Consider the following 25,104-nt stretch of genomic DNA (forward strand, 5'->3'; position numbering starts at 1 on the left):
TTCAAAGTGAAAGGTACTACAGTTTTATTGGGAATCAAAACAGCTAACTTGCAAATTTTACACACACATTCACATAAATCACATGGCCGTGTGAGCACATAACATAGGCCTGTGAGTGACAGCTGACTCCCTCTAAGAATAGAAATACATTCAGGTTCATGTCAGACCTTTAGTGCTCATTTTCACATCACATTTTAAAAGCAAACTAGCTTTTCTAACGTTTTTTTCCTCAAAAAATCTTGTTTCAAGTTAGGATAACAATTCATGGACTTCAGAGTTTATCTTTTGGTTACACAAGTTTCATTGTACTCTGACAACAGCCACATTTAGGCAAATGGAAGCTGTTCTGTAGTTCATTTCCAGGTTCCCAGATCCCGGTCCATCTATTGCTCACACAGCCTGGAATGACTTACCAGCCTGCATATATAACTGTCGGAACCTGTCAGGGTTAGCCAGTGAATAAATCAAAAGAGAACGCTGGCTTGGTTTGAGATAGATGACTGCGTCTTAGGGGACACAGTTCCAGAACAAAGTGCATGCTTTCCTACAATGTGTGCCACTTAGATGGGCTCCCAGCAGTGAACCTGGACTCCAGCTAGGTCTAAAATCGCTAAACTGTGTGTCCGATTACTCTAGTTGTCTTCCACAGGGGAATAAGCCACTACATGCAAAGCATCCCATCAGTCAGGAAGACAACTAGGAGCCTGTTTGTTTTAGGAAACCACTTAGCCACTGAGCAAGAACTGCTTCCCTAAGTGGAATCTCAGGCAAGTGTAGAGGTCACAGTCTCGCACAGGCCGACAAAATGTTCACCGCACGTTGAGATGTCGTTCACTCCCATGTGGACTACATGCAGATGACCAGTCATTAACTTTGAGTTTCAGACGGCTTTTCCAGGAACCATGAGAAGGTAGTGACAGTATATCGCAAACATCTGTGCCTTTGGCTTCACCCCTCAGGGCTTTTCTTCCACACAGATAAGCATGGCAGATCAAATTCAAGGAATTATCCTATGAACAAATGCAGTCATTTACACCGAGGTGTCAGAGAGAGAGTGAGAAATCCATGTGATGTTTCTGCGAAAATCCATCTTATATTTTAAAAGCGATTGTTGCTTCATGTCTGACACCAGGGCTCTTTCACGTCATAAGAGATCGTGCGTCCCGTATTTAAAATATGAAGTGCTCTCCAAAGCAATCTTATGAAAACATCTAGACAATGACACATCCAAGCAAGTAGAGGGAAGTACCACTGTGTGCAGTATTTTTTTTTTAATCAAATTAGTTTGCGAAGCATTTGGGAACCAGTAACGATGGTGGCCGTGCTATGCACAAGTGCCACAGATGGATCCAAAATGAACCCAGCATGTTCCCGAGGTCTCAAATTTCTAGAACATATATGTATATGGCATAGAGAATTGAAGGGTCCCGCATTTCATGCAGACAGGGCCTTGAGAGGTCTCCCTGCTGCAGTGTGGGCACAGGAGGGCTTACTTATTAGCCTTCAGCCCGGGTGCCGATCTCTTTCGCATTTTCTTTAGGATATTTTTATCAAACAGCTGTTTTTCCCGGTAATGCACGGGTGGGCCCTGTAGGTACTTTTCTTCTGCCTCCTTGTAACCTAATCCGTCAAGTGCAGCAATTGAACAAATGATTGCTTCTGGCAGAAGAACTTCCACAACAAAACTGACTTTGTCATCCCTTGCCAGAGTCAGCCTCTTCTTGTCTATTTGTTTGTAGATTTCTTGTAAATGTCCCACCACGACATCCAACTGGTCTTCATCCTCCAGGTATGTTTCAATGCAGAGCGTGTACCTCTTGGAATTCAGAAAGGATGTCAGCCACCTGGACTGTTTCCTGCCTTTGACAATGTCCAGAAGGTGGTGATCGGCCCCCTTCTTTTTCACGATGAAGTCCACGAGCCTCTGGTTGGCTCGGTCCCGAGCAGCCCTCATCCGGTCAGGGAGAATCTTCTTGCGGGGCCTCTTCCCGCCCACGGAGGTCTCCTCCTCAGAATCCTCCAGGTCGGCATAATTGACCTTTGGGAAGTCAGCCTCCAGATCCCCGTCCTGGATGGCTTTCCTAACTGGGTAACTGACGTCAGCAGCATAATAGTCCAGGAAGGAGCCTGCAAAAGACCCACAAGTGAGCCCTTCTCTGTAGTGAGAAATCAGGGAGAAACACCAGTTCACACTTTGCTCGTACATTTTCCTGGCTCTCTTCATCAGTGTTTCTTTCTCTTTGCAGTCCAGGGGCTTTAATCTTCGAAGAGGAACTCGAATGCCACTCATTTCAGCGTGCATGTTTGCCTCAATCAAAAGCACCCTTGCAGTCTGCTCTGCTTGGCTGACGCTCTTTACCACTGCTGGCCAAAAGGGGTGATTTTGAAATTTAAACCAGACCATCATTCCTCCTTCAATGGGACAAGGCTCCTGTGGAGAAAGCGTGCTGGTCAGTTGTCCCATTTCCTGGCTGACATCCTTCTTAATAGCAGTGGTGGGGTTCACAGCCTTTGAGCTGGCCGAAGGTCGAGATTCCTGCAGCCCTTTCTCAAACTCTGGTACCTGCAGCTTCCTTCTCCTGTTTGCCAGACGGAGTGAACAACGCGGCCTCAGGTTAGGGGCGCTGGAGGAGGCTGCCGCACCTTCCATGCCTGGCTCCCAGGGACCCTCTCCGTGGTCCTCAACATTCCTGGAGGAGGCAGAGCGCTCAGAGGAGGCAGCCGGGGTCTTTGCGTGGGTGTCAGGTGCCTCTTCTTTCAGAGCCTCCTCGGGCACAGTGAGGTTGAAACCTGGTGGCGGAGATGGAAGGATGCCTCCATCTTCAGCCCCGGTACCCGCCTCCTTGGCTATGCGATGCAAAGACCTAACTCTTGAGGTGTCCCTCTTTTCCTTGCCCTCTTTCTCACCACCATCTTCTGAAAGCGACGGTAAGTTCGGGCGCCTGCTGGAGCTTGGTGAGGACTTTGCTCGCCTTTTCCTTGGAAGGGGAGTGAGGGTTGTGTGTGCCTGTGATTGGCCGCCTTCTGTGGTGTCCGGTCTCTGAGAATGCACCAGCCGCGATTTGAGGTTTCTGCGTTTCCTGAGACGCCTCAGTAAGATCCCTTTGGCCTTCCGGTAGTCTTTAAGAGATGGCTTTCTTGGTCCCCTTCGGGACGGTGTAGTGGTCTCTGGATCATCCGATGCTCCTGCTGGGCGCACATCTGCTCTCTCCTTCAGAATCTCCAATGCCACTGAAAGAGCGTTTCTGTAAGGCACTTCCTGTCCCGCTGGGACACTGGCCTTCGACTGGGCTGTTAGCAAGGAGGTAATGGATTCAATCTGAGACTCGTTTAGGATCTTTACGTCTGTGCTTTTCACTTTAATTTTTTCATCTACCGAGAGTATTTCAACTTCTAGAGAAAGTGCTCCTTTCCTCTTATTTCTTGGTGAGACCCCGGATCTGGACAAAACCCTTGCTGGCCACAAGTGGCCCTTCCAGTTGCATAGGACATACTCAGCATCCATTGTGATTTGGGTGTCCTCTCAAGAGGTGACTAATAGAGGTTGAGGGTTCTGGCCGTCAGACACACAGGCACGGCACATCTTCCCTAAAACAATGTCCTTCAGCACGCCTTTTGGCCTCGGGCCACAATGGGTTTACTGCTTGTGTGGACCCTCCTTCTTCACCTGAGTCTCCCAGGGTCCCGGGGACTTGTGATCGGAATGGACTGTATAGGAGAACACTGGAAGGTGGGAAAGGAAGAGAAGAAAACCATTAGGGGAAAAAATTCCTTTTGTGAACGTAGAAGAACATTGATCAATGAGAACTGGAAGGAGATAAAACAAAGAACTATTAACAGTGTGTGTGTCAGACAGGGGGTAAATACAAGGCACGTATCGGGGAACATACAGAAGATACCTGAGGATTTTTTTAACCTTCCATACCCAGTTTCTTGCCCTGCTTGTTGCCACTCCGTATTAAAGAGCATCTGTGTGGGGAGGCGGGTGTCATTTTCCAGATCTCATTTGTGTTATTGGCCGTCTTGTGCCTTTTGTGCTCCCTGGGGCTCATCCTGGGGGGATGCTTCACTCGGTCCTTATTTTCTGGGGGGCGCTGATGCCACCCTGTGCACCCAAGGAAGCCAGGGACGATCTCCAGCCTACAGACCCTGAATGCCAGCCAGCCCAATCTTGGGTTCAAGAGCATGAGCTTAGATTCCAGAGGTTCACGAAGATCATCCTGGTGGTTACTGGTGCCATCCTTCATAAGGATTGCTACAGGCATGGGCCATTGGCTTGACCTGCCCTTTTGCATTGCACTACGGTGGCTCAAAAGGCTGTTGCCCACCCCCCTCCCCGCCCCCAGAGCTAAATTTTCGGAAAGAGATGGCTGTAGAGCGAGGAGCGGATTAAGCCACACTCCAAATGTCAACATGAAATGACCGCAAGTGAAATGTTTAGTAAAATAGGAACGTCTTACAAAACACCACATAGATCGAGGGAGGCGTGAGTCTATTTGCGGTACCTGTTGGTTCACACGTTCCAACTGCTTGTCCGGCAGACCCTTTCCTCTGCTCTGTGCCTCTGAGGTGCACAGTCCTTCCAGGGATCAAATGGCCTCAAATGTAGATACCCAGGACGTACGTACCTCTAATGTTGATCTAGAAAATCAGAAAGGCAGATGGGAAATTAAGCCAACGAAATGGGGATGGAGTCATCATTTTCCCTTCCCCAGCTCTGGAATACAGGCTATTCTGAAGCAGAAATGTTAGTTACATCTCATTTGGAATGTAGACCTGTCTCTCTGCTTCCTTCTTTTGCATTTCAAAAATATTTCCATGTTAACCTGTTTAGTTTAGGCTGGTCCTCCTATTTCAGACCATGGCCACTACGGCTTTCATAATAGCCTTTTTGTCCATCTTAAATGCAAAGATTTAATAGTAGCATTGTGTGTATGTGTGTGTGTGTCTCATGTGTGTTAGTGTGTAACGGTAATGGTGTCTATTATGTAAATGTGTGTTGGTGTTTCTAAAGTAAGTTTGTGGAATACAGAAACCATGCAGAGGGGTATACATGGGAGGAAATACATTATAGGTGCTTACTGTCAACATGATAGTATGAGGCTTCGTCGCACGTTCCCTATGCACCATGTACTTATGCATGCACATATTGCCTAGGACTGTATTTCTTCACTCAGGAGCAGTATGGAATCACTGTTTCGTGGGAATCTGATTTTTTGCATCGGTTTTGTGAATCTCTTTTGGCAATGCGGTTTCCATGACATTTAAAAACTTCATTTAAATACATTTCAAACATTTAGATGAGTGTGATGCAGAAAATGCAGTTGTTCACTCAATCTCCCTCCCCACCCCTCAAGAAATACCTATTAATGGGTTTTACTTTCCGCATATACTGTTCAATTATGTATCATAGTTCGCTTACAGATTTTAGCTCATCCTTTAACGGTTTCAAATGGTACGCTTTGTTTTACAAGAGATTATTTCCCTAATAAACCCGTGTATGCAGGACTTTGTTTACACATACTCCTAGCTACAATATGAAACGTGTGATGACTAACGACACAGACTTTGGGCCCAGCCTGCACAAACCTTTTCTTGCCAGAATGTGTGATCATGCAGGTATTGTGTCCTCTGCTTTACAGAACCCAGTGTACTGGCTCTTAGAACACGGGTGTCGGGTGTCGGATGAGGACACAGAACAAAGAGGAGAAGGAAAAACAGGTGACTCAGCCAACTGCAGTCTCCCTGCAGCAGGATCTGCCAGTCTCTCACACAGAACAGGAGTGCCTGAATCACCTCAGCTCCAACCAGACCGCCAAGACACACCCACACTCACAGATACATACACAGACTCAGAGTGATGAGGTTAGAGACCCAAGATGCCTGATATTGATGCATGGAATCAATGCTTTCTGCTCTACACATGCATGCAAATATTGCTGCTTCCAGGGCAGGGGTTCTTTCCAGCTCGTCTCAGTTCCTTATCTTGGAATTACACACAGAGAATCTAAAATGCTGTTTAAGATTATAAAGTAGGAAAAACCTTAAGGATCAGTAAGCTGATCACCCAGAAGGAATGCGAACTGCAAATATATGAGTCTCACACTTTTAAATTCTGTTTAAACCTATTTTCTATAAGTTATTAGAAAGGGCTTGGAAAACCATAGCACCTATTTGAATATTCTCTCCCATTCACGTTTGTGTACATCTGTTCAACTACGAAGCACTTTAATGGAGTAACTTGCAGCGGACAACCAAAATATCAATTGCAATCATTTTGTCCGGTTACCAAAACAATGCATCCTTGAGAGACGCAGTCAGAAGGAAAGGGTTTTTATTGAAAATATAAAATCCTCCATGGCCTATTCACCATATGCTTTGGCCCACTGTCCAAACAGCTTCCATTTAAGGGTTGGCACATAATGTTGCAGATGATTTCCTTATTTTTTCATCCTAACAGGAGCACAGCTCTCTTCTCTCCCTCTAAGGGTGCATCCAGGTGGGTGTGTAGACAGACAGATGGCAGTTGGACAGAAAGAGGGACAGATAGAGGGAATTATATGTAAATGTTGATCCTCTTCTGCACACCAGGAACAAGTATTAAAAATAGAACCCTGAATGACACTGAAGTAACTATTACAGTGACCCCCAATCCTCGGAGGGTTTGGATCTGAACATGTATCCACAATTCCAGTTTACAGTCATACCAAACATGCCTGCCCAGTAAAAATGAATAGAATAAAACAGAAGGGGAATCGTAGAAGTTACAACTCCACGATTTGTAACTTCAGGGTCAATTCCAGACCATCAAGAAATAGAACCCTCAGATGAACCAGCTTCAATTTTTAAGTCCTGCTGTTAACTCTAGTCCATTTGCTCCTTGGCTAAGGAATGAGAGAACGTGGTGGCAACGAATATTTATTTCTCCAATCAATGGCCGTGACTTTTGGAAAAATGATTTTGGAAGCTTTGTTCCTTAACTCCTTTCCCCGTTGAGGGCTGTGATCACTTCCAAACAAAAACAAAAACAACCCTCTGAACGTGTTGTCTCAAAACAAGGGCACTGTCCTTGATAGGACTCCCGCACCCCTCCACTCCCCAGAGGCAGAAATTCTCTCATCTTTACCCCAACACCCTCTCATCCCTTCCCTAAAACCAGGTCTTATTTATTGGACCTTTTTTTATGTTTTTCTCATTCTGAGAGGGAGGAGGAAGGCAGGGTCATAGGGAGAGGGAGAGATGGAATCTTAAGCAGGCTCCATGCCCAGTGCAGAGCCCGACACAGGGATAGATCTCATGACCCTGATATCATAATGTGAGCTGGAATCAAGAGTGGTGTCCCCAACCGATTGAGCCACCCAGGCACACCTTGGAGCTACTTTTAAGCTGTAGGCTTTGGGACCTTAAACTGTCCCTAAAGCATGTATTTCCATGAATGGACAAGTTAGCAGGTCCCCCTTTTGGCTATAAAGGCACATTTTATGCAATAAGTTAGAGAGAAAACACGTTCTTTCCTACTATTGCACCTTTGCAGTGCCAGATGAATCCAGAATGAACTTTCCACTTGTCAAAGTTTTTAACCAAATTCCATTTGTAGAACAACTGGGTGGGAATTGGCATCTTCAGAACTTTCCCTTATGTTTTTCACTAGTTTTGTAAACTCATAGAGGTCACACCTATTTGGAAATGTGGACCATTTTTGTACAAACATTTTATTTTTTTAATTTTTTTAAAATTTTTTAAATTTATTTATGATAGAGAGAGAGAGAGAGAGAGAGAGAGAGGCAGAGACACAGGCAGAGGGAGAAGCAGGCTCCATGCACCGGGAGCCCGATGTGGGATTCGATCCCAGGTCTCCAGGATCGCGCCCTGGGCCAAAGGCAGGCGCCAAACCGCTGCGCCACCCAGGGATCCCTGTACAAACATTTTAATGGCAAGCGTTGCAGACTGAAAAATCGGGACCCACACTCAGTTTCATCAAAGAACTGAAAAAATTAGGCTTGCTTCTCACCTACAAATGATCAGCTACAACACTCAAAGCACATACACCTTCCAATTGCCAAGCTCTGCCTCCAAATTTTCCCTTAGCAAAGAAGGAACTACAGCAACTACTCTTGCAGGCACACACCATCAAGAGCTCTCTACTCTTGAGGAGGAAAAGCATAAGTGCTCGTGCAAGGACTACACAAACGTCAAGGATTCCCTCTGTTCCTTATTTTAAGACTAGAGTGACTTCTGTCCCATTCCTTTAGCAAACTCAGGTGGTTTCTCACATCAAGCAGGCCAATTTTCTTCCAGAGATTCTCTGTTACCCCTCCAGTCACTGTTACCTGCCACAGGGAGACCTCCACTTCCCTCTCTAACAGTGATGAAATCATGCACAGCCTTAGGACTGAAAAAGTCAAGGGCATCCTGGTCTTTCCTGCAGGCGAGACTTCCATAATTACTGATAGCCAGGCGAGTGGACAAAGTGTGTATTTTAGAACCTATTAATTTCCCTGTGTCGTGCACAAGGAGAAAAAGGTGCCCTAATTCACAAGACAACTCACTGCATCGTAGCTTGTCATAACGGCATTGGATGTCTGCCAGGTGCTTGCTACCCTTGGGAAAAGACAAACAAACTGATAATCTAAGCCAACAAGGGCATGTTATGCATCCAACACAAGGACTGATGCAGACCTTCATGTGCTGACAGAGAAAAAAATTCAGACCCCCCCCAAAAAAAAAACTACCTAGAGACCAATGAAGCACAAATAATACGCTTTATGTAAGGCACACATTCACATGAGAACAACGGTGTATACTTCATCTCAAGACACAAAAGATATGTCAATGGAAGAGAAGATTCCAGAATGATAAACAGAAATGTCATGGCACTGTTGCATTGGCAAGAGAGGAAGGAAAAGGACAGAAGTGGATGGCGAGGGTAGACATCATTTCTCAAATGTTTTAAAACATTACACGGAGGACACATTTACGTGTACACAGGCACCGAAACCTTACTTTGCAAAGATTCTAAGGTGATATGAAATGAAATCCTGGATGTAAGTGAACAAAAAGCAGGCAAGCAAAACAGTACCAACCATTGCATAGAAAGCGATGCAAATACATTGCAAATGTCTTTGAGGTACATTTTCTATGGATCAAAGGAAATGTTCATTATTAAAATGTATATATTTAACCACAGAAGATATATTGTACTGCGGTCCAAGAAGAGAGAAGGGCTGCTGAATGTGTGAAGGAACAATAGGCAACAATGTTCCAAAATAAAGAAAAATATCAGATGGTGTACTGATATGCCAACCTGCAAGCATAATATATTCCCTCCCTCTCCCTACTCTCCCTCTCCCTCCCTTCCTCCCCCCCACCCCCGCCTCTCTGACTTTCACACAAACACAAACACACACACACAGGTCTAGGCTCATTATAGTTAAAACTTCTAGAACCCAGTGGGAAAAGAACAGCTTTAAAAGCAAAGAGGGAAAACCAGCATGACTATTAGACAACACCCTCTTACTATTTTTATGAAAGAGAGCTTGAGTTATTTGGAGATCAAAAAGAAAAAAACAAGAGTGCCATGACAGGAAGAGTGGGCACTTGTAGTTCCGGAGAACCCAAGGGACAATACGGTGGTTCTGAGAAGCCGTGACCTCTGAGGAGGTTACGTCAGAGCGTGGGCTCTGACTTTGTCTCTTAGAGATGTTTCTTAGTTCATGTGTGTGTTGGCTACTCATATTGAGCACAATATCATCCCCTAGGCTACACAGAGTCACATTAGATCTTCCAATCCTACCCATTTGCCTCATTTGCTGACTTCTTTTGCTCTCTCGACACACATAATAACTTGACTATAAGTCAGTGTAAGTGAGTCAACTTACATCTTTAAGGGTTCATGGGACAATCATCAAGCAGAAGTACATGATGAGGAATATTTGGGGATCTCTGCTTTCAAGAAGTCAGGTAACAATGCCCTCGGGCAATGGTGCCACCTTAGGACAGCAGAAAGAGGCCCTGGTGTGACAGAGGTATTCAGTCACCTAAGCCCCCCTGCCCCAAGAGAAGCTGCCATCCCCCCTGATAAAACAGGAGGGATTAGAGCTCTTAATGACCAACTAAAACCCACACACTGGCAACACACAAACACACAGACGACTCACATTGATAGCAGACACCGACTAGTCCGATGTTTCTACAGTTACTCCATCTCTCCAGTCTGTAAATATCCTTGTTAAATGTTTCTTCTGTCTCCAGGAAAGAATGGCTTACCCCAGTTGTCATGGAAACCAGAATGTCATCAAAAACGGTCTTCCTGATGTTCGCTTTCTATGGAAACCAGGAAGTACTAATACCTCCTCAGATGCAGAGCGCTGATCGTGGTCTCAGTCAATTACACCCTGACCAATCCAGTGAATGAATGAATGAGTGAGTGAATGAATGAATGAAACATTGAAGACAATATCTGATGGTCTCAGAAAAGGCACTGAGGGCAGGGGAGTTTTTGCAAAATGGGTTATGGAAGAAATAAAGTGGAAAGATAACAGCTTCTGTCTTCCCTTCACACACACACACACACACACACACACACACACACACACACAGGATCCAGGTTCCGTTAAGGACTTCCTTTCAACCTGCCAAGACTCATGAGGCTAGGTGTATTTCTGTGGGTGGGATTCAAGGACTCTCAGTCAATTAAAAATGACCCAAGAGGAGAAGATGTGTCAGGATAAAGGACCTGGATGTCAGAGGTCCCGTTTGCCTTAACTAGAAACTCGGGCAAACAAGACCAAATGACCCTCAGTGCACCCTTGGATAACGCGTACTGACAAGGTTTTCAGGACACCAGTGGTTCCTGAGAAGAGAGACGAGTCCCTTAAAAAAAAAAGGCCCTGGGGGAAAAAAAGGCCCTGGGGATCCCTGGGTGGCTCAGTGGTTTGGCCCAGGGTGAGATCCTGGGGTCCCGGGATCGAGTCCCACGTTGGGCTCCTGTCATGGAGCTTGCTTCTCCCTCTGCCTGTGTCTCTGCCTCTCTCTCTCTCTCTCTGTCTATTGTGAATAAATAAATTTAAAAAAATCTTTTTTTTTTAAAAAGGCCCTGATGGAGGACAATAGGGAGATAGAGATGAGCCTCTCACATTTGGGATGTGCGCTCAGCTTGTACTGCCGCAACCACACTGCCAATGAAGGCTAAGCCCAGAGGTAGGGCTCCTCTCATAAGGGCACACAGCGCACACTTCCTCTCTCATTGTCATCTACATTAGGGGACTGAGCTGCCCTGTGACGCAGCTGTTTCCTGTTAATGAGCTCCAGGCAATTCTTCTGTGGCCAGTCCTGGGAAGTGTGATGTGCTGGGAACAGGTTTTCGGGAGGGGAGAGTGCAGTTCCTATTTCCAGGGTTTTCCTATTTCCATGTTGTAAGTACTCCCATTATGTCCGACTTCCAACCACTGACACGATGTCACCGAGTGCTGATTTGGCAAGTGATGCCCCAAATCAGCCCTCACAAGGTGACGGTTCCAGACAGACCCAGTACAGCCCTGGACCCCAGATTCCAGAGCCAGACAAAGCCCTCTCGTTCTACGTGCAATCCACGAGAGCAGGGCAAGCTGGACTCTTACATAGAACTGTGTGCCACCTGAATGAAGGCTTTCGAAAGGTTCTTGGTGAAGAGGAGAGGAAGAGGCACATCAAGAGCCTCCATGTATGTAGCCTATGTAGTTTTGGGGGAGGGAAAATAGTGGGAAGCACCCATGGCCAATCTTTTCAAATCAGAGATGCTTTCTGAAAAACCAATGCAGGCCTGAGTCTCAGCTCTGCCTCTCCTCAGTTCTGTGACTTGCACATTGTGCCCTAACATCTCTGTTCCCTGGTCTCCATTTTTGTCAAATCAGCTCCTAGTGCCTCTGCTCTTAAAGGGTTAGTTAAAACTTCAGGAAAGAACAGTAGACATCAGCAGTGCCGGGTGATCAGCAGTGCCGGGGTGGGGGGTGGGGTGTTGGTGGTCCCTGAGAACCTTCTGGACGGTCAGTGAGATCTTCCTCTCCCTACTCAGTATCAGTGAATCTGATTGCCCGGTTGCCTTTCCATTGAAACAACGGATTGTAAGAGGTGAAGTGAAGAGGCAGATATGAAAATCCTAACTCTGGGAAACGAACTAGGGGTGGTGGAAGGGGAGGTGGGCAGGGGGTGGGGGTGACTGGGTGACAGGCACTGAGGGGGGCAGTTGACGGGATGAGCACTGGGTGTTATTCTATACGTTGGCAAATTGAACACCAATAAAAAATAAATTTATAAATAATAAAGAAAATCCAGGTCTTTCCTATTCCGGTAGGTATTAAATAGATTGGCAGAGATGAAAAGCAATACCATACTTTTAATACTTTTGTTTATATTCAAAGAGTAGTAATTTTATTTCATGGAGCATATTTACATGTAAGCAATAATAATCTTAATATTATTTTTAAAAGAATACATAAAAGTGGGACTGCCCAGGTTTTTTCTCCCCCAAATACTTCAACATTTGATTACCATGGTTTAAGAAGCATTATCTTTATTTCTAAATTTTATGTAAACTCAATTAATTGACATATAATGTATCATTGGTTTCAGAAATAGACATTGGTGACATATGACACCCAGTGCTCATTACATCATGTGCGCTCCTTAATGCCCATCCCCGAGGTACCCCGTTCCTCTAGCCCCTTCCCTTCAGCAACCCTCGGTTTGTTTCCTATGATTAAGAGTCTCTTATGGTTTGTCTCCCTCTCTGATTTCTTCTTGTTTTATTAAAAATTGTTTTTATTGAATTAAAATTCACATAACAGGGATGCCTGGGTGGCTAAGCGGTTGAGCGTCTGCCTTCGGCTCAGGGCATGATCCTGGTCCCAGAATCGAGTCCCACATCAGCCTACTTGCAGGGAGCCTCCTTCTCCCTCTGCTTATGTCTCTGCCTCTCTTTCTCCCTCTGTGTCTCTCATGAATAAGTAAATAAAATCGTTTTTAAAAAAGAAGTTCAAATAGCATGTTAAAGTGTACCACTCAGTGGCATTAAGTAAATCCGCAGGGTTGTGAAACAGTCACCTCTACCTTCTTAACAAAACGTTTTTATGAGTTGTAAAGGAAATCTTTTTTTTTGTGTGTGTGTGTGTAAAGGAAATCTTATACCCAGTCACTCCTCACTCCCACCTGCCCCCAAACCCTGGCAACCTCAAATCTACTTTCTGTTTTTATGGGCTGGCTTATGTTGAATATTCGTATGAATGGACTCACACAATACATAACCTTTTGTGTCTGGCTTATTATGTGCAGAATAATGATCTTATTATTTTTATTATTTTTTAAGGATTCTATTTATTCGAGAGAGGCAGAGATATAGGCAGAGGGAGAAGCAGGCACCCCACGGGGAGCCCAATGCGGGACTCGAACCCCGGACCCCAGGATCACGCCCTGAGTTGAAGGTTGATGACGCTCAACCAGTGATCCACCCATGCCTCCCTAGAATAATGATTCTAAAGTTCATCTACATTGCAACATTCCTTTTACTGTCTGCATATTTGGTTGTACGGATAGTCTACCTTACGCTTGAACCACCAAGCTGTTTTCAACAGTATCTATACCGTTTAAAATTCCCACCAGCAGTGTATAAGGCTTCCAGCTTCCCCACATTCTCAATAGCAGTTTGTTTATTTTCCACTCTTTCCCCTTAATGTTAGAAATTCTAGGGGCGTTAACAGCTATAGTTAGGCTTTTATTTGCAATTCCTAATGACTAAAAATGTTGAGCATATTATCATGTGACTTTTGGCCATTTGTTTATCTTCCTTGGGGAAATATGTATTCAGATCCCTTTCCCATCTTTATTTGTTTTCTCATTTGGTTGGAGTTGTAAGGGTTCTTTCTATACTCTGGTTGCTATATTCTCCCTAGACATATGATTTGCAGGGGGAACCCTGGGTGGCTCAGCGGTTTGGTGCCTGCCAGGCGTGATCCTGGGGTCCTGGGATCGAGTCCCACGTCAGGATCCCTGCACGGAGCCTGCTTCACCCTCGGCCTGTGTCTCTGCCTCCCTCTCTCTCCGTGACTCTCATGAATAAATACATAAAATATTTTTAAAAAAAATCATATGGGCAGCCCGAGTGGCTGAGCAGTTTAGCGCCAACTTCAGCCCAGGGCGTGATCCTGGAGACCTGGGATCGAGTCCCACATCAGGCTCCCTGTATGAGGCCTGCTTCTCCCTCTGCCTGTGTCTCTGCATCTCTCTCTCTCTCTCTCCTCTCTGTGTATTCTCATGAATAAATAAATAAAATCTTTTTTAAAAAGACATATGATTTGACAATGTTTTCTCCCGTCTTGTAGGATACCTTTCTCTCTCTCTTGATAGTGTCTTTTATGTTTTGTTCTTTTTAAAAGATTTTACTAAATTATTTGAGAGAGAGAGTGAGAGACAGAGCAAAAGAGAGAGAGAGAGAGGGAGAGAGAAAGAGAGAGAGAGAGAGAGAGAGAACAGAAGCAGGAGGAGCAGCAGAGGAAGCAAGCTCTCCGCTGGGCAGGGAGCCCGATGCGGCGCTCAATCCCAGGACTCTGACACCACAACCTGAGCCGAAGGCAGATGCTAACCGATTGAGCCACCCAGGTGCCCAAAGATGGTGTCTTTTAATGCAAAAACTTGTTTTCATATTGGTGAACGTCAATTTACCCATTTTTTTTCTTTTGTTGCTTTTGGTCTAATGTTTAAGAAGTCCGAGGTCATGGAGGTTTACTCCTACGTTTTATTCTAAGAGTTTTATAATTTTAGCTCTCACATTTAGGTGTTTTATGTATGCTGTGACTAGAGTGTCCAAGTTTGTTCATTTGTATGTGGATATACCGCTGTCCCAGAGCCACTTGTTGAAGAGACTATCCTTACCCCCTGGATGGTCATCATCAGTCATCTCTCACCCAACACATTGGTGTACTTACCGTAGCCAATGAAATGCTGAGCATTATGAGGAAGGGGGTCAGAAGTACAACATAAATCATTGGCTTAGCCTTGACCGTTAACTCGAAGTAGACACTATGGAAGTAGGATTGGACTGAATAAAATATTGAAGATTTGCTTCCAAATCTTAGATGAAAGAAGTAACATGTGTGATTAAAAACAGAAGGAAAAAAAAAGCCTAGAGCTGGTAGCAAATCAAGGCAGGCACCAAAAGGTGAAAGGTCCAAAGAAAATAATATGGGGGGGGGGAGAGAGAGAGAGTGAGAGAGAGGAATGGAGAAGGATGGAAGCCAATAGTATCCCTCACTTTCAAATTGTATAGTATATCTGAGTAGTGGAATGAAGTATGAATTTCATTTACTCTGTAAATTTTATACTTTGTGAAAATTATCATGAATCTTTATTGCTTTTATTATTTTTTAAAAATAAATTTATTTATTTATATTTTTTAAAAATAATAAATTTATTTTTTATTGGTGTTCAATTTACCAACATACAGAATAACACCCAGTGCTCATCCTGTCAAGTGCCCCCCTCAGTGCCCATCACCCATTCACCCCCACCCCCCGCCCTCCTCCCCTTCCACCACCCCTAGTTCGTTTCCCAGAGTTAGGAGTGTTCATGTTCTGTCTCCATTTCTGATGTTTCCCACACATTTCTTCTCCCTTCCCTTATATTCCCTTTCACTATTATTTATATTCTCCAAATGAATGAGAACATATAATGTTTGTCCTTCTCCGATTGACTTACTTCACTCAGCATAATACCCTCCAGTTCCATCCACGTTGAGACAAATGGTAGGTATTTGTCATTTCTAATGGCTGAGTAATATTCCATTGTATACATAAAGCACATCTTCTTTATCCATTCATCTTTTGATGGACACCGAGGCTCCTTCCACAGTTTGGCTATTGTGGACATTGCTGCTAGAAACATCTGGGTGCAGGTGTCCCGGTGTTTCATTGCATCTGCATCTTTGGGGTAAATCCAGCAGTGCAATTGCTGGGTCGTAGGGCAGGTCTATTTTTATCTTTATTGCTTTTATTATTAGAAGAATGACTTGACAGGAGAACTTAAGGTAACAAAGAGCGCTCTGTATTAAGGTATTTTTGGAAAGTAGAACGTTCTTTATGAGCTAACCTCTGGAAGGATAAATTCAAAATTCCTGAAGTCCTCTTGGCACCGCTGTAAGAAATCAAAACGTGAAATCTTCTATAGACTTCTATAGACAGGAGTCATCCACGACCTGTGTTTTTGTATAGTCAGAGGACCTCTGACATATATCAATTTGATTTCTCCTTACAATTGTACTTATTTATTTCTGGGAGACACACACACACACACAGAGAGAGAGAGAGAGAGAGAGAGAGAGAGGCAGAGACATAGGCAGAGTGAGAAACCAGCTCCATGCAGGGAGCCCTATGTGGGACTCAATCCCGGGTCTCCAGGATCACACCCCAGGCTGCAGGCGGCACCAAACCGCTGTGCCACCGGGGCTGCCCTGCTTACAAGGTTAAAACAGACAAGTTCTAGGTCGGTGTTAGAAAAGTCAAGAGCTGTTATAACTCAAAAGGAGTCATACCTCATCTTGGTTTATTCATGGAGCAGATGTTCCACTAAAGTCCCTTGTTCCAATTTCTTTCCTGATTTTCAGATTTTTAATATTTTCCTCACATCCTTGGTGGGCATTTGCAAAACAAAGACAGTGGTTTTATGAAGCCGCCAGATGGAGATATTGAGCTGCCACTGTTTGTGACAGTCAGGTCCTTCTTGACTAATACAGTGGTTCCAAGTTTGAGAGCAACCTGGAGAATTTACTGAAAATGCAGATTCCTGGTGCACGCCCACATGGTTGATTGGGCAGGCCTAGGACAGATCCAAGGAATCTGGACTAAACACTCTCCTTTCAGGGATTCTGATATATCGGTGATCCCATGCACCACCCTTTGAGAAGCTCTGATGTAAATGGCCATTGAAATCATGCACATAGGTGGAAACATTTAGGGAACGTGTATCGATTGAGAAAAGAATCAAGTAAAACCAAGTCCTGAGGAACATCATCATGCGAAGGCTCATTTGAAGAGAAGGAGCTAGCAATGGTAAGGAGAAGTCGCCAGAATGAAAGGAGATAACGGGAGACTATGCAGTTATGGAGGCCAAAGGAAAACAGAGAGAGTGGGAGGGAAAAAAAGGAGATAAGAAGGGTCAACCAGACTGCATGCATTTTTGATCGAATTTATTCACACTTCCGTCATCATCTTCTCTGACTTCTTTGGAAGAAATACTGCCTTAAACAGTAAGAATGTGGGATCCCTGGGTGGCTCAGCGGTTTAGCGCCTGCCTTCGGCCCACGGTGTGATCCTGGAGTCCCGAAATCGAGTCCCACATCGGGCTCCCTGCATGGGAGCTGCCTATGCAGCTGCATCCGTGCCAGCTGCGTCTTTCCAGTTCCAGAAGCTTTCCTAGCAATGCCACCAGTATCATCTGGGACACGTATCATGGCCAGCCCATGGGCTGGACTGAGCCACGTGCTCATCTTCTGCCTCTGCCTGTGTCTCTGCCTGTCTCTCTCTCTCTCTCTCTCTCTCTCTCTGTCTCTCACGGAAAAATAAATTTAAAAAAAGAGTAAAAATGCCCTTGTGATGTCTGACACACCCTAAGTTATTCATGTACTTGAAATATATATTTCCCGTCCCAAGTCCACATTTGTTAATGAAATGTTACAGTTAATCCTGATGATGAAAATCAGTTAGTTTTTACGCTTTGAAATACGTAGCAGGCACCGGCTTGCATTCAATGTTTGATATTCAGGAAATTGTGTGCCAGTGGCTCACAAAGTGGCCACAATAATGGCAATACAATAAACACGAAACGCCGATCACCATTACGATAGAATGAATCAGAAACAGTAATGCTGCTATACTGTTACTAATATTTGACTGGTTCCCGGATATTACTGAGGGCCCGTACGAGTTTTTATGCATTATTTCACTTAGCGGCATCCAAAATATCACGAGACAAATACTGTCGGTATGCCTTTAAGATAGTACGAAAGTGATCAAGGCTTCGAGAGAGAAGTCAAGAAGTCAGCTCGGTGTCTCACAGTCCCCGAGCGGGACAGCCCCGTTTAATGGCATGCTGGACTGTCAGTTGGTGCTTTGAGCATTTTTGTGAGTTTCCCTTTAAGAAAACCCAACGTAGTCAAGTTTTGCATTACTTTCAGAAAGGCACAGGTTGCAGGGACCTCCCGGTCGCCACCTAAATCCTTGCTCTCCTCTTCTTCCTGGGCCCCATCTAGGCATCATTCGCCGGCTTGCCTTGCTGTTACGTGTGACCGTGTGCCTGAGATCCAGGCAATGGGACGGCAAGCGGAAATGAGGCGTGCCACTGCCAGGCCTAACTTGTAAACACCTGGTACCTGGTGCACCTCTGTGCTCTTTGCCCCTTCTAGCAAACTGCCAAGGGGGCCACCTCCGGGGCTCCCGTGGGAGCCCCACGTTGGGTGTGGCAGACTTTCTGACAGCCGGGGTCCCTGTGGAAGTGCATGGATAGTGCCTGCCAGGAGGACCCAGTCACTTTCCCAGTAATGTGCCAAGAGTAATAGATAAACTAGTTGAGATAAACCAGTTGAGTCCCTGTACACGTTTGGGTTTAGGTGTTAGGGTAATAGTCTACCACCCCTGACACAAGCTGGGCAAAAATAAATTTCAGGTATGCGCTGCTCTGTCACCGTGAATTGCGTCTTCCTGCTTGTTGAATCAAGTAGCTCATACAGGGGCTGTGTTTATTCCAGGTAACACACGGTAGGAATACATAATCCAGGGCTGGTACTACACCTCGGGAAGCCAGGATCTCCTCTCTTCTCGCCCCTCTCTCCTTAAATGTGGCTTTTGTCTCCAGGGCCACGGGCACTGCGTCTGTATCACTGGCAGGAGCAAGTGGGAAAGATCAAAGGGGAATGCCGGCTGCGTCTTTCCAGTTCCAGGGGCTTTCCTAGGAATGCCACCGGCGTCATCTGGGACACGAATCACGGCCAGCCCAGGGGCTGGACTGGGCCACGCGCTCACCTGTCTGTGCAATGGGGTCAGGGTTCTGTTAGTAAGGACGAAAGGGTGAGGGAAGGGGTGCTCGGGGAGGTCCAGGACCTGCCACAGCACTTACACGTATCTATACTGATCATCCAAATCCCCAGTGGGAGCTTCTGACAAATCGCGATTCCTGTCCCGGTGCCAGCCATAGGGAACCAGAATGTCCCTGACAATTTGGAACCCGAAAGCCGTGGTTGAGCTACTGGCCCTTGCTCTACCGAGGACAGACCCTTGTTCCCGTCATCTGGTCTGGTCTGCGTGGACTCTTCAATGGGTTTGTCATTTCATAACGCTTAGGTGCACTCCAAAATGCCAGAGGCAGCACCTTTCTCGATTGACATGTTTTGAAATTTACATGGAAAACAAGAACTTTGTAAAGGACTTCCACCTCCTCAGTCACAGCCTTCAAACCATTTTCTGCAGTACTGGGACAGGCAGGCACTACTGGAGACCACGGCTTGTAGCTGAAGACGTGCTGTAGCCCCAGAGCAGCAACGGGACGCAAAACAGTGAAGAGGCGAGGGCCAGGGGTGGGCAAAGGGGTGGTGGAAGGGGAGGAGGGCGGGGGGTGGGGGTGAATGGTGACGGGCACTGAGGGGGGCACTTGACGGGATGAGCACTGGGTGCTATTCTGTATGTTGGCAAACTGAACACCAATAAAAAATAAATTCATGATTAAAAAACAAAAACAAAAACAAAAAACAAACACGCCAAAGGTCTGGCCCTTCCTCCACTGTGCGGCTCTGCAAACTTGGGAAAGCATCTGTAGTCTCTGACCATGGTCCTCTTAACTTATAAAGGGGCCTTGCACCAATTCACCTTCCAGAGGGTTATTAAGGTCATCCAATGAGTCACGGGTGTGTATCCCTTCAGGCCAGGGCAGCATAGCTCGCTGAAGTGTTGTCTGTATTCATGGGCAAACAGTGACCAATACGAATTGTGAGTTCCAAATCTGCTTGGTAGAATGATAGAGGCTTCCCGCATGGTCAAAGTGAGGCACGGGAATACGGTCCCGTTAGCACACAGAGGACTGGATTACAGTGCAGGGAGAGGAGCGAGGCGGCACAAGTCACAGCGACAGGCAGAGGAAGGAGTGTCAACCAAGGGTCTCGGCAGAGAAGTTGGTTGAGCTCGTTCGAGGGCCCAGTGGCAGGCAACAGCCACGGTGTGCTTCGGGGGGTGGCAAGCAGCTCAGGATGGGGAGGATAAAGGGGGGAGTCAAAGGAGACGAGGTGCTAAGGGTCCTCGTATGTAGGGTCGACCCTCGTGTGGAGGCTGTCAGGAATCACGGAAGGATCTGAGTCATCAGAGTGTAAGCTTAATACCGGAGGACTCGGAGTTGGGCCTGACCTAGAATCTTTGTTTTTACTCTTTAGAGATTTGTGTTTATTTATTTCTTCCTGAGAGACGCAGAGAGAAAGCGAGGCAGAGACAGAGGCGGAGTTGGAGAAGCAGGCTCCAGGCAGGGAGCCCTACGTGGGACTCCATCCGGGGTCTCCAGGATGACGCCCGGGGCCGAGGTGGCGCTAAACCGCTGAGCCGCCCGGGCGGCCCCGACTTAGGAATCTTCATTGTGCCACAGGCTGTGGCTTTTGGCACAGGATAAACGAAAGGAGCGGTGGGACGGGACAGAGAACCAGAATCGGGGACATAGCGAACCTTGATGTGTGACCGGGCACAGCTGATAGTGGCGAAAGCGTGCACCCTTCAGAAAAATGGGGACGGTACGGTGACTTTTTTTTTTTTTTTCTCTTTTCCATGGGGGGACAGAAGCAATTAGATCACGACCGGACAGCAAGCACAAAAACCAATTTCACGTGAGCAGAGACTAAAAGATACAAAAGAAGCCCTTAAGTCAATTTTGAAGAAACATTTATGACCTCGGAGTACAGGCAGCTTCATCCTAAAAGGCCCGGGAGGCCAGGAAGCACCTGGGTAAATCGGAAACGTCACAGTTTATAGACGCCTTGCGCATCAAAGGACATTATCAACAGGCCACGCAGGCAACCCGAGGAATGGCTGAAGATCATTGCAAATGACCGACCCGGTAAGAGAATAAAATCCTGAACCGTTAAAGAGGTCCTACAACTCACCCGCGGTGCAAAGAAAAAAAAAACAAAAAAACAGAAAGAAAGAAAACCAACGCGCACCCCAAAAAGACAGAAACCTTGTTAAAAATTGGCAAAGGACCTGAATGGGCATATGTCTAGAGAAAGGACACCCGTGGCCCCGTCCCCGTAGGCACTTGAAAAGGTGGTCTGCGTGAGTAATCGCCAGTGGAATGAAAAGTCAGAACCGCAAGCAGCAAGCACTTCACACCCTGTAGGATGCCTGTTTTCAAACAGAGAAACACGAGGCAACAACCAAACGAAAGCCAAAACCAAACAACTGGGAATTACAGGAGCTGGCATGATGTGGAGAAAGGGGAACCACTGTGCACTGCTGGTAGGGCTGTGAACAGGTCATCAAGTCCTCTGAAGCCTTGGGCGCATTTATTTTTATGTGTTTCTCTTGGGCTCATTTAAACACCACAGAGCGTAATCGCACGTTCGGCAGACGTGAGATTCTTCGTAGCATCGCTGCCGTCCAGGGCGCTGCAGTGGAAATAAGGGCACGTGGACGGAGGAGCAATGGGGCGAAGGCACTGAGGAGCGGTCCCCCGGGGGCGGGGGCGGGGGCGTGTGCTCCCAGGGGGAGGGGGAAGGGGGCCGCTTCCACCGAGCGGTTCCCGGTTCCCGGGGGGCGGGGGCGTGTGCTCCCAGGGGGAGGGGGAAGGGGGCCGCTTCCAGGCCTATTCCCGGGGCTCCACGGGATAGCACAGACCCTGTTAGGACACAATGCTGGGTGGAAAGGGACGTGGCGCAACCGCCAACGTCAGGCAGGACGCTGACAGGAGTTCAGTCCTCCTACCCGGGCAACCCAGCGGGAGGCCAGCACAGTGAAGGACACGCGCAGGGGTCTGTGAAACAGCACCAAAGGCAACCTACCAACCGCCAACCCAAGAGCGGAGCCGAGACAACGGAGGGGGTCGTTTGCTCAGGACCCTCGGGGAGACGGCTATTCCTCCGGGAAGCGGAAGCGCTGGGTGGAAAGGGCCCCGCCAGGAGCCCGACGAGGACCTGCGAAAAGCCTTCCGCCTCAGGTCAGCAAGGTGGAGGCCTGAGCGGCCACCTGCTCCACAACCCAGTACCCTTTAGTGATTTCCCAGGAAGATGAAAGCAACGTCCTCGGGCTGCAGAGCCGGAAACGCGCAGCCTGGGCCCCGGGGCTCAACCCTCGGCCCTCAGCCCTCAGCCCTCGGCCCTCAGCACTCGACCGACCCTCGGCCCGCGGCCCTCGACGCTCCACCCTGGGTCCTGACCCAAGACCCTCGGCCCTCGCCACGTGAGCCCCGTACCTCGACCTCCCTCGACCCTCGAATCTCGACCCTCGAACCTCGACCCTCGACCCTCGACCCTCGATCCTCAGGGCCGGCAGGCACCGGCGCCCGGAGGGCAGGGGGCCTGAGGGGCGTGTCTCTGGCGAGGTCCCGCCTCCCGCATGCGCACTGGGCCAGCCCCTCAGCTCAGCGACGCTCCCGCGCAGGCGAGGCTGACTGGCTCCTCCCAGTCAGTCGCGAGGCCCTCAGAGGAGCCTGGTCGTCGCCGCGGAGGACCTGCTGTGGAGGTCGTTGTGTGCGCGGAGGCCTGAGAGGGGCGGGGGATGGGGATGCGGATGGCGATGGCGATGGCGATGGCGATGGCTGGGGCGGAGGGAGGGACAAGACAGAGGCGATGGGGGTGGGGGTGGGGCGGAGGGACGGAGGGAGGAGGGCGTCGAGAGACGCGGTGGGTCGGGGTGGGGGTGCGAGTGGCGGTGGGGGTGGGGTGGGGTGGGGTGGGGCGGAGGGACGGAGGGACGCAGGGAGGACCGACAGAGACAGGGGGTGGGGCGGGGCGGGGCGGGGGTGGGCCATAGGGACGGAGGCTCGCAGGACCGAGGGGCAAGACAGAGGGGTTGGGGCTAGCGCTGGGGCATAGGCACTGCGGGACAGAGGAAGGGTCAAGACAAACGGGGGCCGGGCCGGGGGCCGGGCATAGCGACCCCCTGGGAGGCCCAGCCAGGCAGGCAGGCGGACCCGGTGGCACTGGGTGGCCGTGGCGGGGGGGGGGGGGGTATCCTGGAACGTCCGGGACCAGGGCGTGGGGCGGCCACGGGGGCGGCGGGGCTGACCTCTGAGGTGACGTCCCCACGGGGTCCTCCGGGGCTCCGACGGGATACGACCAGGCCCCTGAGCGCAGAGCTGGCAGGGCGGGGAGCGGGAGCGAGGGCCCTCATGGCCCGGGAGGGTGACACCTGGTGAGGAGGGGCCCTCTGCGCCTGGCCCTCCGGCCACACCACCGCCCGGGCCCGACATCTTGGCCCCCGGGGGCGGGGCCACGGCTCGTCCTGGGGGTCCAGGTGGCCCGTCGAGGAGCCCCCTCCACCTGACTGTCTGCCGACGGGTGCAGAACGGCTTATTCCCCGCGCATCCCCAGGGGACGCGGGGGGGTTTCGTCCCGGCCACGGTCGGGTCTCCAGGCCAGCACAGCCCTGCGGGGAGGGACCTCGGGGGCCGGGCCGGCCTCTGTCCCAACGTAGGCGCAAGAGTGCGGCGGAAGGGCGCGGCACGCAGATGGCCCGGGGCAGCTGACGTGCCCCGGGTCGCCGTCCCCGGGGCGGGGGGGGCGGGGGACGGTGGGGGGCAGGGCTGCGCCGGCCGCATCCTCCTTGCTCCCTCCTGGCCCGGCCAGACACACGAGGACACGCGCAGCCCGCTCTGTGCAGAGGCCCCCTGCCTGCCGACGCTCGCTGACCGTGTCCCCATTTCTCGGTCGCGTGCTCGGGCTCACAAGGTGCGGGACAACTCGGAGGACACACAGACACCTCGGAGGGAGGACAGACACCTCTGCGGATGCCTCCGGCTGGCAGGAAGCGCCTGGGGAGGAAAGCCCCTGCGGAGCCTCAGAGAATGGCAGCCTGTGATTCGGGCGGAGGAGGCAGCAGAGAGCTGAGTGGGCCAGAGGCTGCTGCTGCGGAAGGTACCGTCTGCCCCACACCTTTGCGGACACAGCGCTCGCTCGGAGATGACCGCACGCGGGCCAGGTCTCTGCCTCCGAGTCCTCCGCGTGGTCAACAGTACAGTCCTCCAGCGTGCGCGCCCCCGCACGTGTGTGCGCGCGCCAGCGCAGTTTCACCTGCCGCAGGCTGCCCGCTGGATCCTCCTGTCCCAAACCAGGGTTCCAGAGGCGGAGATCGCACGCAGCTCTTCTGCCGCGCCGCCACCCCACCCCGACCCCACCCCGCGCCCTGCAGGCCCTCTTTCCCAAATACCTCCCACGTGCCGGGTGCTGTTCTCTGCCGTTTAAGCGCGCCAAAGGCCCGGAACACCTTCGCCGCCGCGTGGTCCTGGGCCCCGATCTCCTTTCCTCTGCCCTTGCACAGACAGACACGCAGCCTTTCCTAGCTCTGCCTTGAAAGGCTGTTGGTTTGCCAGAGGCCCCGCAGCCCGCGCGGTGACGATATTGCCCCCTCGAAAACTGATCGAAAGGCCACCCTTCCCTCAAGAATGCTTTCCACTTTTATTTCAACACAGGAAACCATCTGGTCACTGAGCACGACGGGGAAGGAAGTCCTCCTGCAGGAACCTTTCTGGAAGATGTGTGGTAAAGTCTTTAAAGGAATTTTGGGGGATCCCTGGGTGGCGCAGCGGTTTAGCGCCTGCCTTTGGCCCAGGACACGATCCTGGAGACCCGGGAACGAGTCCCACATCGGGCTCCTGGTGCATGGAGCCTGCTTCTCCCTCTGCCTGTGTCTCTGCCTCTCTCTCTCTCTCAATGTGTGACTATCATAAATAAATAAAAAATTAAAAAAAATAAAATAAAGTAATTTTGGGACAGCCCGGGTGGCTCAGCGTTTTCAGGCTGCCTTCAGCCCAGGCCGTGATCCCGGAGACCCGGGATCGAGTCCCATGCCAGGCTCCCTGCATGGAACCTGCTTCTCCCTCTGCCTGTGTCTCTGT

At 49.1% G+C, this 25,104-nt stretch overlaps 2 protein-coding genes across 5 annotated transcripts in view; one reads left to right on the plus strand and one right to left on the minus strand.

Moving 5' to 3' along the window:
- LOC144308095 (PWWP domain-containing DNA repair factor 3B-like) lies at positions 1 to 22,592 on the minus strand. Of its 2 annotated transcripts, none has more exons than XM_077888271.1 (3): positions 22,462 to 22,592; positions 4,506 to 4,641; positions 1 to 3,723 (listed from the first exon to the last, which is right to left on the minus strand). In XM_077888271.1, the coding sequence occupies exon 3, from the start codon at positions 3,503 to 3,505 to the stop codon at positions 1,490 to 1,492; it is 2,016 nt and encodes a 671-aa protein (XP_077744397.1). In that variant the 5' UTR covers positions 3,506 to 3,723; positions 4,506 to 4,641; positions 22,462 to 22,592; the 3' UTR covers positions 1 to 1,489. The 2 variants fall into 2 exon arrangements, with proteins under 2 accessions (XP_077744397.1, XP_077744395.1); XM_077888269.1 differs by lacking the exon at positions 22,462 to 22,592 and adding an exon at positions 10,158 to 10,264.
- Positions 22,241 to 25,104, plus strand: part of LOC144308097 (synaptonemal complex protein 3-like) — a 13,535-nt gene continuing 10,671 nt past the window's right edge. The window contains exons 1-3 of one of the 3 annotated variants that reach the window (XM_077888279.1): positions 22,241 to 22,733; positions 23,939 to 24,124; positions 24,679 to 24,748. In XM_077888279.1, the coding sequence (XP_077744405.1) occupies positions 22,277 to 22,733; positions 23,939 to 24,124; positions 24,679 to 24,748 (713 nt within the window). In that variant the 5' untranslated portion in view covers positions 22,241 to 22,276. The remainder of the gene's footprint in view (positions 22,734 to 23,938; positions 24,125 to 24,678; positions 24,749 to 25,104) is intronic. The other 2 variants (XM_077888278.1, XM_077888277.1) reach the window with 2 other exon arrangements.

This window comes from Canis aureus, chromosome X, assembly GCF_053574225.1.
Source record: "Canis aureus isolate CA01 chromosome X, VMU_Caureus_v.1.0, whole genome shotgun sequence".
Lineage (NCBI taxonomy): Eukaryota > Metazoa > Chordata > Mammalia > Carnivora > Canidae > Canis > Canis aureus.